We start from the raw sequence: 15,333 nt of genomic DNA, 5'->3' as shown, positions 1-15,333 counted from the left end.
AGCCCTGCCTACCTGGGATACACAAAACCCTGTCTGGTATGGTGCTAGCACCGCCCCTGACAAGAAACCCTTTGTCCGAGCTCTCCTCGCTGGAAGGACTCCCAGCAGCAGGAGGTCAGACTTGTGTCTGTGGTGGCAGCATCCATTTTGTGATGCTGAGGCTCGAGTTAACTTTAACCGGGGTTCACAGTTACATACATGTTGTGTCCCTCTAGAAGGGTGGAATTCTAACCCCGTCGCCAGAATTGGCGAGGGGTTAGTATTCCAATTCGTATGACACCTTACTCGACATGTTTTGATAAAGCGATACCAAAGTTGGCAAATAACCGCGAGGATTATAATGCACTTAAGAGTATATGGTACGCGTTATCGTGGAACAGCTATTAGGACTTGGTTCCGCAAGCTGCAAACGGGCTCAGCTCATGCCAGAGCACCATCTCACATAATTCCAAGCACTCTGCCTTCAGGATTGATAAGGCCTGCCATAGGAGTGACTGATAGGAATACATGTGTCCATTTTAGGGATACTATATCTAAAGCAAAGGGTTATTACACCACCTTGCCCCAGCTGTCGTGCTGCCAGTTGTGTCAGATTTGGATGGCCAGCCAGGGGTGGCATAATACATGCTGCAGCCCCTGGTAGGCCCTGGGTACACCTATGCCCTGGGTACCTAAGGTACACTGTACAGGGACTGATAAGGTGTCTCAGTATCCAATTAGATATGTACCTAAGGTACATGGAATCCATTTTACAGAGAGAGCAGTAGGCCTGGGGCCCTGAATAGCAGGGTCCCAGGTCAACTAAGTCGAAAAACCAGAAAAACACCAGGCAAAAAGTTGGGGTAACCATAGTCAGATATCCACCTTCCTACAGAAACCACAGGTTTTTAAAGCTCTTCAGACTGTAGCTTTAGAGCACGGGCTGATTGACGTGTGGCATCAACATAACAAAGATTATGACGGCTATACACATTACTCTGCTCCTCACATCAAAATGGTCCGTTTGGATTCTTTTTTTGTTTCTGAGCAGCAGACAGGTGCAGTCACTATTGTAGCTCTGCCAAGGACGCTTTCGGATCATAATGCATTGGTAACCGAGTGTCCTTGGGTGCGCCCCACTAAAGTCCCTAGACCATGGTCATTTGAAAGGAAGCTCCTTTTAGATCATTCTTGTCAGGATCACATGAAATGTTGGATTACCGAATTCTTGAACATCAATAGGGGGACAGCAACTGATTGCATAGTTTGGGATACGTTCAAGGCAGCACTTCGCGGTGAGACCAAAAGCTTCGCAGCTTATCGCTGGAAGAGTATTCAGGCGCACATCAAAAGCCGATTTGAGGAGCTCCGGGTGGCCGAGCTGGAATTAATATCTAATATTCAGCTTGGTCTCGAGACTGATCTGAGGCAGCAGGCGGTTGCTATATTAAAATCTAGGTTGCTTGAGTTTTTTGGCCAGGATTTAGCTGCGAAATACGTACAATATTGTACGCTGATGTATGAATTTGGAGAAAATTCGGGTAAAGTCCTTGCTAAAAGATTGCAACAGAAAAGTATTACAAATCAAATCGTTCGGATTCAGTATCAGTTGGGTGCTATCCAGGATATGCCAGAGGGGGTCATGGATGTTTTTAAGCATTTTTATACTATGCTGTATGAGGAGGATGTTTGTAGGTCTCAAAATGAGACTATGGGGGATAGCTTTCTCCAGAGTATTGATACCTCTGTGATTATACAGGAGCAGAATGTGGCACTTTCTGCGCCAATTACTCTGGAAGAGGTTGAGTCCGCAATTAAATCTTTGGCTAACTGGAAGGCGTCTGGCCCAGATGCTATCCCTTTAGAATTCTATAATACGTTTTTTGCACTGATCAGCCAAGATATATTGCCAGTCTTTAGGGCTGCGCAGTGCGGTGCTATACCGGACTCCTGGCGCCAAACCACGGTGGTACTGTTTAAAAAGAAAGGCAAACCCGAGCTAAATCCCTCATCTTATCGGTCAATTTCACTCATAAATATTGATAGCAAAATATGTTCCAGAGTACTATCCTCTAGACTTGCACAGGTCATCACTCCTTTAGTCTCGTTGCGCCAGCACAGGTTTATCCCGGGCAGGGACACGGCTGACCACGTTCGCCGAGTTATTGCACTTCTGGACTGGGCCCAGACTACAGGATCTCGCTTTGGCGTGATTCTGTTGGACTCCGAGAAGTCGTTTGACAGGATCTCCTGAGGGTTCCTGTGGTCTGTGCTGCACTAGAAGGGCTTTAACTTCGAGTTTATTCGGGCCATCCAATCATTATATATCTCCCTAGTTGCAACAATTCGAATTTCTGGGCAGGAGTCAGAGTGCTTTAACATCAGCAGGGGCACCAGACAGGGATGCCCGTGTTCACCCTGCTCTTTGCCCTGTTTATTGAACCCTTTCTCAGCAAAATCGAAGAACGTGTAGCTATTTCCCCGGTTAGGGTTAGGGGGAGAATATAAGACACTGGCTTACGCCAACGATATTGTGGTTTTAACTAGTGATGTTGGATCTGCTTTCTCAGACGTAGAAGTCCTTGCCGAACAATTTGGGGCATTTTCAGGCTATAAGCTAAATATTGCAAAAACTCAGGTCATTCAGTCGGCCTCTATGCTTCCCTCTGGAGTCTGTCGTTACTGAAGCAACGTATCTCGGGGTTAAAATTACCCCTACTGTTGATAAAATTCCGGATTTAAATATCCTCCCAGTTGCCGACACTGTTAACATTCAGTTGGAGAGGTTAGATCATCTGCATTTGTCATTGTATGGCCGATGCAATGTCTTGAAAATGCTAGTCCTCCCAAAGTTCCTGTATCTGTTTAGGACTATACCTCTGGAGATTTCACAGGTAACTTTGGCCAGGGCTTAGAGGATTTGTCTTCGGTTCCTTTGGGGATACCATCGCCCTCCAAGGGCGGCCAAGTGGACTTGTCTTCCTAGAGATCGAGGGAGCTGGGTGGTCCCCAACCTCTTATTCTATTATTGGTCTGTCATGTTACAACACTTTGGGCCATGATTGCTGGGTGATCGGGTAGGTGTTCCATTGTGTACTAAGCCACCGATATATGAGCTAGCTTTGGGTGAGACGGCTAAGGGTATCTTTTTTTTTTTTTAATTCAAATCTTTTTTATTGAAGATAAAATTGAAAATAAAGACAGTACAATAAATCTTCCAAGGTACAGATGGATAAAATGTTGGCACCATGACACTTAACACGAGTACTGGAACCTAGCTATTCCAAAAAACTGAGGTTGAAAACTGTTTGGACTATATTTTCAGTTTGGCAGAAAATCCGCCGTAAATATATTATTTTGAAGGTCAATATCTATACGCCTTTTAATGCTATAGGTGTTTTGCCATCTATATTTCAGGACAATATCAAGTCTGGGCTTGAATTGTATAGGTGACTTATGCTTGGATGGGCAATTGGCCTCCTTCTCCTGTTTAAGGGAAAAGTTTCACTTGCAAACCATTGATTTTTTTCAGAATTCTCCAAATCATAAGCTTTTTAGATTAATATTATCTTAATGCCCCCACAATGTATGACAAAATCAATTTAATTTAATTGGTCCGTAGGTGGGCCAAAATAGGTATTATCGATCAACATTTTTTATCAGGCTTCTCCGATGATTTGGATGTACAGAATACTAAGTGGGCGGGGAAACTGAGCATGTTACGAGTGAATATTAGACCGGCGTTAGAAATAGCTAGCTATGTTCTAGTTTCTGGCAGCCTACGGACACAAAGTTCCATGGCTATGTTTGATTTATATTTCACTCCCGCTAAACTTGCAAAATGGGGCGGGACGAAAGGGAGATTGTTGTCCTAGGTGCCGACTTCAAGCGGCCGACGCTACCCATATGTTTTTTGGGGTCCAAATTTGGGGAACTTTTTGGGTGAAATCGAGGTTTTCTTAACCCCTTCCATGCTGGTGACGAACCCCAGCCGTCATGCACTACAGTGCTCGTGTGCTGATGACGGCTGGGGTTCGTCATGGCCCGCCCGTGTTCGGCCGGCGGCCGCACACGGGGAAAATCGCGGCCGCACGGAAGGGGTTAAATAAGTGTTGGATATTCCGGTGGTGATTTCCCCAGAGCTGGGTGCTAGTAGTCTTGAGGCTTACTAGGTAATGCCCTCTTTGAAGAATCTTTCTGCTCTGCCATTTGCTTATTGCTAATCGTGTTTTGATCTACGCCATAATCGTTCTTTTTAGATTTAATTTCTCTGTATGTCATCTATTGCTCTCTTTTCGGCAAAATATTTTTTTTCTTGTGTCTACTGTATATGTTTGCGAATACCGATGCCACGACTTGTTGTTTCTTATTTCGTTCTTTGCTGGAAAAATACTAAAATACAATATAAAATAAAAAGATGTTTGTATGTGTGACATACTGTTACTGTAACCGTCAATGACTTTTACTTCTTAACACTTGACTACCTCCCTGCGCTCCAGGTCCCTGGCACGATAAACTTGGGAGTGTTTAGAAATTTGCTAAGTACTAGTTTTATTTGAAAGAAGCTTAACTACAACGTATTTCATGATAATTGTTAAGCTGACAAGTTTATTGTTTGGTCTAATATGAAATCAATGACTTTTAGTAGATTCCAAAGACACAAAAATCTTTTCTGGAAGCGCTGATTGGCCGGTTTGCAATTTCGGGTGAATGCAGTTTGATTTGGCAGCACCTGAAGCCCTGCACCAATTTCAAAAGCATAGGGGTTGTTGTCAACTCAAAGACTGTTGCAGTTGTATAGTTTGCTAATGCAGGGGTGTGGAAGTTTATAAAATAGTCTACTTGTTCATGGGATGAGAGGCACCTATTAATAGCAGGCAAGGATTATGCCAGGTTTATAGGGTGTGGATTTGCAAGGCTCTGATTATTCACTGCCTTTTCACACCAGATACTTAGGGGCCGATTAGGATGGCAGAAGGACCACCACCACAGGGCCGGCGGTCCTTCCGCCATCACACAGCGGTTTACCCACCGCCCAATTAGGGTGGCAGTGGGTACCACAGCGGACGCAAAGTCCATCCGCCACTTCACTGCCGACAGCATTCGGTCCAATTGCCTGGCAGACGGTGCAGGGTGCTTAAAATGGTGGCGGTGCCTAGCAGGCACCATCCTCCAAATTAGGATATTGGTTAAAAGCAGCCTTTCCACGGCAACGATGCAGCCATTAGAAAGGCTGGCGAGGATTGGGTTTGGGGGCTGTTGAGGGACCCCTTGCTTTGGGGAGAAGTGTTGCTGTACTGGTGGGAGTACCCATGGTGCCCCCTGCATTTCCCTGCACTGCGTGGTAGGCACCACACGGAATACAGAATACAGGAGCTTCATTGATTCTTTTGAAGATTAAACTCCGACTTCCATTGCGAGCTCATGGGGCCCAAATACCTCTTTTTTTTACTATACCATTCGGTTTTTGTTATATTTAAGGGTGAACCTACCCCATTTTTTCAGACTAGCCTATTTTTGCAGTCTGATCAAAGAAAATAGGCATACTATATACATAATAATTTACAGTTTAGAGTGTAGTAGGGATCGTATTAGGTCCTGACGAGTAAAGCAGTGGAGACTGCTTACGAAACATGTAGACCCAGTAGAAGTTATTTTATACAAATCCAGCCTCTACTAATTAGAACCCCATTTTTAATGTTCCCAGCTAGGGAAGTGAATAAAGTCTGTTTTTTCCACTAGCCAGGGAATTTTTAAGTACCTTCAATTTAGTATTTCTTCACAGACCCTACCACTCACACTACCCACACCGCACCTCACATAAGCCTATGCTCATAAAATCAAGTGCTCCCGCGTAGTCGTAGGTAGTAGCACGCCCCCGCCCCGTAGAGGGACGGGAAGACCCCTAGGATGAAGCATGATACTATGGGACTCAAAGTGTGTGAGGGTTATTTTAAAAACACTTGGTGCTCCCCCTGACATCTCAAGGAGCAGCAACACCAACTGTTAACCTTCTTGAAAGGTAGGAAAACTAGAGAAGGAATGGATGGAAAGGGGTAAAATATTCCAGATCTTGACATCGCCCAGGACGAACCTTCGCCCTCCATAGTTGGCTTTTTTTAATCCGGGGACTGTCAGGAGCGTTGCACTGGAGGATCGAAGAGTTCCACTGGGAAGATACCAGGCCATCTTTTGTGTGAAGAAGGCAGGATTAGAGTTTTGGGAAGCCTTAAAGGCTATAGAAAGTGCTTTGTGTTTAATTCTCTTTATGACAGGGAGCCAATGGAGGTCCACGATCACAGGTTTAATAGGACTGGATTTAGGATTTCCAGAAAGAAGTCTGACAGTCACATTCTGGCGGACCTGAAGCCTATGAAGATGTTGCTGCTGCATGTTCAAGTACAGACTGTTACAGTAGTCTAGTCTGGACAGATTGAGCAAAGACACTACGGATTTCCGGGCATCTAGCACTATGAAATGCAGAATTTTTCTTGACATTCGGAAAAAAAAGGAATGTGAAGGAGGTAACTGAATCAACCAGTCTCTAAAGGTAAGTCTATGGTTCATAATAACTCCTAAATTTCTTACTTTTGTGGCTGGAGTAGGGATTGAGCCCAGGTCTGCAGGCAGGCCACCAGGAGGGAGAACAGAAGGAGGGATTGTTCCAAATAGGACACAGGCACTGACCACGATCATGCAATCATGGAAGGGGTTGTTAATATTTGTGTCCTCATTGGAGATGGAAACAACAATTTGCGTATCGTCCGCATAGGACGTCAGCGTGAATCTGAAGAATCTGATTATGGGGGACAGCTTAGTGACAAAAATGTTGAACAAAGCTGAACTGATAGAAGACCCTTGTGGAACTCCACAAGGGAGAGAAAAGGACTTGGAAGTTAAGGAATCTAGTTCTACATATTGCATCCTATCTAAAAGGTAGGAACGCAGTAATGTGAGTGCTGACCCCTGCACTCCTATGGACTCAAGCCAGTCCAGAAAGATACTGTGGTGAAACGTATCAGAGGCCATCGAGAGATATAATAGGGTCAAGGCGGCTTGACCTCCACTGTCAAGATCTCCTCTGATTTCCTATACCTCTACCATTTTTAGCTAGGCAGATTGGGAAGGAATCTGCTGGGCAATTACAAATCCATATATTCAAATAAAAGGAGAGAGAGGGTAGAGGAAAAAAGGGAGCACTCTTGGTCCCCCTAATGATAATGGTAAATAAACAACAGAAGAGTGAGGCCAAAGATTGAGGAGCCAGCAAAAGGAGTCACTCTTATTTTATAAAAGAACCCTCACTCACCAACCTGGTTGTGACATGCTTCATCCTTGAATTCCCACCAGAGAGACCAAGTGCCTCTCCGGTGTGCTACAATGCCTGATTACAGCAGAGCGTTATTTTTTTAATTTGTGGATGTGAAAAAGTGATAGTGCAAAAACTTAAAATTGCCTTTATTGAGCAAGAGTAGATTTAATGGTGACCAGTTACCTCCTAGGGTAAAAAAGAAGTGGTACCCTAGGATGTAACTGGTTAATCTATCCAGCACAAAACATCCACCTCACTGTTTTTACTCTTGCCTTATTTTTCCACCCTTAAATTTACTCTGGGTGAATAAAGGCAATTTTCAACTTTTGCACTATCACTTTTTCACATCCACAAATTAAAAAAATAACGCTCTGCTGTAATCAGGCATTGTAGCACACCAGAGAGGCACTTGGTCTCTCTGGTGGGAATTCAAGGATGAAGCATGTCACAACCAGGTTGGTGAGTGAGGGTTCTTTTATAAAATAAGAGTGACTCCTTTTGCTGGCTCCTCAATCTTTGGCCTCACTCTTCTGTTGTTTATTTACCATTATCATTAGGGGGACCAAGAGTGCTCCCTTTTTTCCTCTACCCTCTCTCTCCTTTTATTTGAATATATGGATTTGTAATTGCCCAGCAGATTCCTTCCCAATCTGCCTAGCTAAAAATGGTAGAGGTATAGGAAATCAGAGGAGATCTTGACAGTGGAGGTCAAGCCGCCTTGACCCTATTATATCTCTCGATGGCCTCTGATACGTTTCACCACAGTATCTTTCTGGACTGGCTTGAGTCCATAGGAGTGCAGGGGTCAGCACTCACATTACTGCGTTCCTACCTTTTAGATAGGATGCAATATGTAGAACTAGATTCCTTAACTTCCAAGTCCTTTTCTCTCCCTTGTGGAGTTCCACAAGGGTCTTCTATCAGTTCAGCTTTGTTCAACATTTTTGTCACTAAGCTGTCCCCCATAATCAGATTCTTCAGATTCACGCTGACGTCCTATGCGGACGATACGCAAATTGTTGTTTCCATCTCCAATGAGGACACAAATATTAACAACCCCTTCCATGATTGCATGATCGTGGTCAGTGCCTGTGTCCTATTTGGAACAATCCCTCCTTCTGTTCTCCCTCCTGGTGGCCTGCCTGCAGACCTGGGCTCAATCCCTACTCCAGCCACAAAAGTAAGAAATTTAGGAGTTATTATGAACCATAGACTTACCTTTAGAGACTGGTTGATTCAGTTACAAATAGGACACAGGCACTGACCACGATCATGCAATCATGGAAGGGGTTGTTAATATTTGTGTCCTCATTGGAGATGGAAACAACAATTTGCGTATCGTCCGCATAGGACGTCAGCGTGAATCTGAAGAATCTGATTATGGGGGACAGCTTAGTGACAAAAATGTTGAACAAAGCTGAACTGATAGAAGACCCTTGTGGAACTCCACAAGGGAGAGAAAAGGACTTGGAAGTTAAGGAATCTAGTTCTACATATTGCATCCTATCTAAAAGGTAGGAACGCAGTAATGTGAGTGCTGACCCCTGCACTCCTATGGACTCAAGCCAGTCCAGAAAGATACTGTGGTGAAACGTATCAGAGGCCATTGAGAGATATAATAGGGTCAAGGCGGCTTGACCTCCACTGTCAAGATCTCCTCTGATTTCCTATACCTCTACCATTTTTAGCTAGGCAGATTGGGAAGGAATCTGCTGGGCAATTACAAATCCATATATTCAAATAAAAGGAGAGAGAGGGTAGAGGAAAAAAGGGAGCACTCTTGGTCCCCCTAATGATAATGGTAAATAAACAACAGAAGAGTGAGGCCAAAGATTGAGGAGCCAGCAAAAGGAGTCACTCTTATTTTATAAAAGAACCCTCACTCACCAACCTGGTTGTGACATGCTTCATCCTTGAATTCCCACCAGAGAGACCAAGTGCCTCTCCGGTGTGCTACAATGCCTGATTACAGCAGAGCGTTATTTTTTTAATTTGTGGATGTGAAAAAGTGATAGTGCAAAAGTTGAAAATTGCCTTTATTCACCCAGAGTAAATTTAAGGGTGGAAAAATAAGGCAAGAGTAAAAACAGTGAGGTGGATGTTTTGTGCTGGATAGATTAACCAGTTACATCCTAGGGTACCACTTCTTTTTTACCCTAGGAGGTAACTGGTCACCATTAAATCTACTCTTGCTCAATAAAGGCAATTTTAAGTTTTTGCACTATCACTTTTTCACATCCACAAATTGAAAAAAAAAACCTCTGCTGTAATAATGCATTGTAGCACACCGGAGAGGTACTCGGCCTCTCTGGTGTGAACCCAATGATGAAGCTTGTCACCAACCAGGTTGGTGAGTGAGGGTTCTTTTATAAAATAAGAGTGACTCCTCTTGGTGGCTTTTCAATCTTTGACCTCAATTACAAATCCACCCAGAAATATCATCATCAAAGATAAATAACCTTTTCTGTTGGCTTATCTGCTTCGTAGCTCAGGGATTAGCCCTTCCCCTATGCTTTCTCTTAACTGTCACATTCGTGGGTACGAACAGAGTTAGCTTCTCAATCATCCTCACTTAGTTTTGAGATTGGGAGAGTAAGGGCCATACAGCCAGAACATAGATAGAGCTTTCATCAGCGTTGGTAGGACAGCATTGCTGAAACCGTGCTGCAATCAGAGAATTTGAAAACGCCAACATCTTTGTTGTGGTTCCAGTTCAGCCTCAGAATACCCAATGACACGTGCCACTATTCCACACCCGAAACCCAGATAGGATGTTCATGCCATCTGGATTTCTGGAGAAGATTCACAGTCCATGGAGGCAAACGTCTCACCACGGTTTACTTTGTCTGGCAGTGTGTGTGATTGCACACCCTCCCCAGCAAAGGGAGTGAGGAAAAGGAAAGTCACCAGCGTGTTTTGAGGGATCGTTTTTAAAATCGCTCCAAGCATTACTGCAAATGTCCCGCTAATTTCATTGGTGTACTCCCCTGTGCTCAAGGCTCTCTCACTCTGCTCAGAAAGTGGGGAACAGCACTGGAGCCCATACGTATTGCAGCCAATTTGTATCTCTTCTGCCATGCTCCAGTCATCATTATTCCTAAATTAACAATTGTGTAAGTGCACTGTTGTGTGCATGATGCACATCGATGGGTAACTCCACAACCTAGCCAAGAGAGCATACATGCGGGGTTGTAGTAGAGTAGGCCCTATGTAAGCTGAACTCTAGTTCAAGGCATGGTCTTTGATTAATCTTTCCCCCTACGCAGTCATACCTGCTCCAAGGATATGTTCTCTCATCAATGGAAGTGGACATGACCATTAGTATCGCATACTATAAGGAGAAGTAGCTCCGGGATAATGTCATACACAGGATGAAAACTTTACCACATTTTTGAAGACTCAACCAAATACCTAAAAGCAGGTTCCCAGATGGTGCTATTCCAATGTTCTATAACTGCCTATGTCTGTTCATTGTTGCACAAGGTGATCACAGACAATATATTTAAAGTAGGCATTTGAAGTGAAGGGCTTAGAATGAGTGTAACTCCGCAACCGGACAGATAAATGTCCTGTGCCCCTAAGCAGACCCCCATGGATTGTCAGATTCCACCCCTGTGACGTTTATATCACATCCACCCAGTTCTGCGTGTCTCCAGCTGCCTCCTGCCCTTTTCTGAACCTTGCTAGGTGCCATTGTAATTATCCATGGTTGCCTTCCAGTAACAAAATCTGAGAATATTTTATTGATTCCTCTTAATAGTTTTTCATGTTATGTGTACTCATTGTCCAGAAACAGGATTCAAACTAATGCAACAAATTATATAACACCACACATATTTAAGAGCTAACTGCCTATACAAAATATCAGTGGAATCCTGAAGAATGCCCTAGATGCCACACCTCCAAGAAAGATCTTATGCACATACATGTTCTGATGCTGCCTAGCCATACGTCAGCATAGGTCAAACGTAGTACTCACAACAGAGCAACTGGCGGGTATTTCAATTGTTAGCAACCATAAATGCTGCCTCCTGGGTGTACAAATACGAACAAAGTAAAACCAGCACAAGTGCAGATGTGTGGACTTAGCTAGGGCACTGGCTCTACAGCAACCATGACATGGAGATGAAATGAAATGAAAGATACATTTATAAAGCGCATGGCTACCCTCAGGCATCCAGCCGCTGATAGAGACAAGCCGCAGAAACCGATAACTAGGGAAAACGCCAGGTTTTTAACAGCTTACGAAAGGTAAGATGATTAGGTTCCTTCTGCATTTGGCGCTGCACCACAGGTTGGACACTGGAGAAGGGAAGTTAGAACGATGCAGAGATGGACTTTGGTAGTGCAACAAAAAACAAAATGGGGAATTAACCAAATAAATACTTGGAATGCACATCACCTGTAGTTAGCTGAAAAAATCATGGTAAACCTCCTGAACTCGCACTACGACAGACTCAAGAGTGGGGATCAGACTAGGAGTTATCAAGTCGTCTAAAACTTGAATGATCATGTATAACAGTTTAATTGGGACTAAATTATGGTCAATCGACACTTTGTGAAGTTTGTATTTTATGTGGTGTCTCTTCAGATGCTCGATGTGCACATTTTATTTGGTGTAAAACATGAGCATATTCTCCGATGGAGTGACGTTGCCCTTACTGAATAATCTGACATATGATGGGTTATTAAGTTTTGTTAGAAACCAGCCCAGCGAGGAAGAATTGCAATGTATTTGTCCCTTTGCATTCACAAAATTAAACTGCACGGTTTCTTTGTACTTTACAAAATGTCAATAAAATGTAGAAAAAAATTATCTTGTTTTGCTAAAGTTTGGGTACATCAACGCTTATCGGTTTCCTTCAGTATAAGTGTTTGCGCATTAGGAAACAAAAAAATGTCCTAAAAATCAGATCGAGGAAATTAATTATTTTTTTCTTTTCAATCAAGGAATAAGAAGAAAAAGATTCCACTGATGAATGGAGAAGAAGTGGACATGGATTTGTCTGCGATGGAGTAAGTTTACCTGGTCATGTTTTAGAGAAAATTCATATCTCTTGTGACATTTGACATCTCTTCATTTAACAATTTCCTCGCTGACACAAGAATCTCGATATGTGGGAGGAGAAAAAATGTTTGACAGAGTGTAAGAATCTCTTGTGGACACCACTATTGGCAGTGTGGCTTAAAAATTGAATGTTGGTAGCAATACTTACATAATTAGTTGTTCTGTCACTGAAAAAGTGCTACATACCAGTTTTTTAAAGAAGAAATATTGCTAAAGCAGCACAGGAAACTCCGTATAGCACAGCAACCTTGCATAGTTGGAAATCAGACGGAAAGTGTTACTCATGCATAAGATCTTTCTATGACTGTTAAATCGTGGTTGGAACTACATTTGGGTTATTAGCATTATGTCCATATTTATAAGAAAATATATGTTGCAAAAAAGTTTTGAAGGTATGATAACCATGAATAAACACACTTCTATTGTGATAGCTAATTAAAAAAAATAGTAATCTATTAAATCTTTTAAATCAAACCAGAAAAGTAAATGTATGTTCGAGTAAGCTCACTATAACAAGAAGATGGGGGCATGGACGGAGTTTCCAGCAGAGAGAAGTGTCATGTATCTAGATGTTGCTTCTCTGCCCACTATTGTGGACAAGAAACAGTTGCAGATTATACCAGTAGTTAGTGCTCAAACATAAATGATGTAGTTAAATGTGATGAATTGTTATTTTGTTACATTTAGGGTGCAAACGATAATTTCTTATAATCAGCATTACTGTTAATAATATTATGAATACTATTTTAAGTATTACATATTTTAGAAGAGGATAATAGGAGTGGTTGGATCAGAAAAAAGCAATATGCAAGCATGGTGTGCTGCTTTCAGCCTCAGAGGCTCTACTCACCAAGCGACAACTACCCCCACCCCCGGTGATCATCGGGCAGCCGCAAGTTCTCAGATATCTGGCACTTTAAATTCTTGCAAAAACACAATGTTTCTTTTATAAACACTAATGAAAATACTTTTAATTAATACAAGGGGCGGGATCTGGGTACTGCACTCTCAAGAAACCTCTGAATCAAAGAATTACTTTTCAACAAGATTTACAGTACACCTCTAATAACAATACGTGAATCAACCAGGGCACGTGCATGTATTTGGGGCACAGAGAGTGCAGTGATAAATACATATCCCATGCATCTTTAATACTTGGTATTTTAAAATACGTAACGCATAGGTATCATTTCATTCAAAACTAATTTGAGTGAGGTGCTCTGATGGAAAACCGGCACAGTGCAAGTGATAAGTGAACATAGTGAAAACTGCACAACAAAAAGGTATTTTTAACCCCTTCACTGCGGCGGCTATTCCGCCGCAGTGCTAAGGGGGTGGGGCGGCCGCATGCTGGTGACGGAACCGCTCCGTCACCAGCGTCGGTAGCGCTGTGCTTTTGACAGAGCGGTTCCGTCATGGCCCGCCCCGCTCAATGGAACGCTCAGCGCAGGCGCGGAATTCGCGCCGCGCAGGCGCTCCGAGCGAGCCATGACGGAACCGCTCCGTCATCAGCACAGCGCCACCGCAGCTGATGACTGAGCGGTTCCGTCATCAGCAGGCAACGGGTTAAAACAAACGTTTTTTGCTGGAAGACTAAGCATTTAGTTGAGCAACGGCATCATCACTCATTTTAGCTCTTTATATGTATCGAGCATGCATCTGTGATTTGGTGTAAATTGGTTCAGTAGTTTTTGAGAGATTAAGGTTTACAATGTATTGATATCTAGTGCAGCAGGACTGGCAGATCAAAAGCTAAGAACTGATTGGCTGCCGACAACATCAACAAAGACATTCAGTGTCAATGTTAGGACTCCCGGACTTATACCCCAGGTGGCAGCCAATTTGATTGGTGACCTGCAAATCACTGATGCTATTCGTAGGCCTGGTTGGTAAATTCCGTTCCGCTTGCAGAATTTTGATAATTTCGCGTTCGGCAGAGAACGCGGGATTGCCAAAAATTCTGCGATCCGTAACTTCGCAGGATTTTTTGTTTGTTTGTGCTTTTAAAATGCATATTTCCCCCCCGAGCACGCAAACAGCATTCGCGAACAGGAAAAAAGCATCGCGAATGGGCGGAACAAGCGATTCCACGTGTTCATGGAACTCTGCATGCTCGCAGAGATTTTATACAGTTTTGCGGAGCTATGCGTAGCGCAACTACTCAAATTCCGCCCACCCCTAGCTATTTGTTTATGGTCAGCTGCTCTTTCCATGTCCCAGTCTATGAGCTGTCCACTGTGCCACCAAGTCTGCCACTGGTTAGAGGCGGCAGACCCGAGAGCAGAGGACAGCCCGGGACCAGGGTTCGATTCCCGGCGCGGCAGGTTTCTGGACCAGGGTCAGCGGACTCGATAATTCTCTCGCCTCGGTGCCCACTCTGATCAGCGATCACACTCGGCAACTCTGGGCATTAGCTTGCCTCATCTTCACTAACGGCCCCACCAGACCGCCGGGGATGCCTGGTCTCACCCTGGAGATACCCATTAAGGGACCATCTCTCAGGGAAGCCAGGAAGGGTTTCGCAGCGGTCGAAGCGCCTTGGGACCCTACGGGTAAGTAGTGCGCTATATAAATGCCAATACATACATACAATACATACTTTCGCAACTTTAATCTGTTCAGTCCTATTTTCACCAGCAAAGTCATCAATGTCACTAGAAGTCAGTCTCCTTTCTGCCTCCATCTTTTGCAAGACATCCAACCATTCCCCCACTTCTTCCAGGGACTACAAATGCCAGGACTTGCCCTACATGAGGAAGGCTGAGAATAGCATCAGATATTACAAAGGCTCTCTCTTGTGTGGATCGTTTTTGTGCAACAAAACTGTGTCCCTGTTTATGCACTGCTAAGGCAAAGTATGTGGACAGTACTGTGGTCATGTTTTTTTACAAGACAAGGCTGTGTCATTTTATGTATGATGTCACTGTCTTTGAAGTATAGTATACAGACACTAATAGCACCCAGGAGCAGGGGA

The 15,333-nt window shown here is 43.6% G+C and overlaps 1 protein-coding gene across 2 annotated transcripts in view; it reads left to right on the top strand.

Annotated features, from left to right (window-relative positions):
* TAF2 (TATA-box binding protein associated factor 2) overlaps nucleotides 1-15,333 on the top strand; it is a 765,870-nt gene that overhangs the window by 348,050 nt on the left and 402,487 nt on the right. For both annotated transcript variants that reach the window (XM_086966160.1, XM_086966159.1), the window contains exon 15: nucleotides 12,242-12,307. In XM_086966160.1, coding sequence (XP_086822286.1) covers nucleotides 12,242-12,307 — 66 coding nt within the window. The remainder of the gene's footprint in view (nucleotides 1-12,241; nucleotides 12,308-15,333) is intronic.

Source organism: Lissotriton vulgaris, chromosome 4_1 (genome assembly GCF_964263255.1).
Source record: "Lissotriton vulgaris chromosome 4_1, aLisVul1.2, whole genome shotgun sequence".
NCBI lineage: Eukaryota > Metazoa > Chordata > Amphibia > Caudata > Salamandridae > Lissotriton > Lissotriton vulgaris.
The sequence above is the reverse complement of the archived record's forward strand: the minus strand, read 5'-3'. Positions and strand labels throughout refer to the sequence as shown.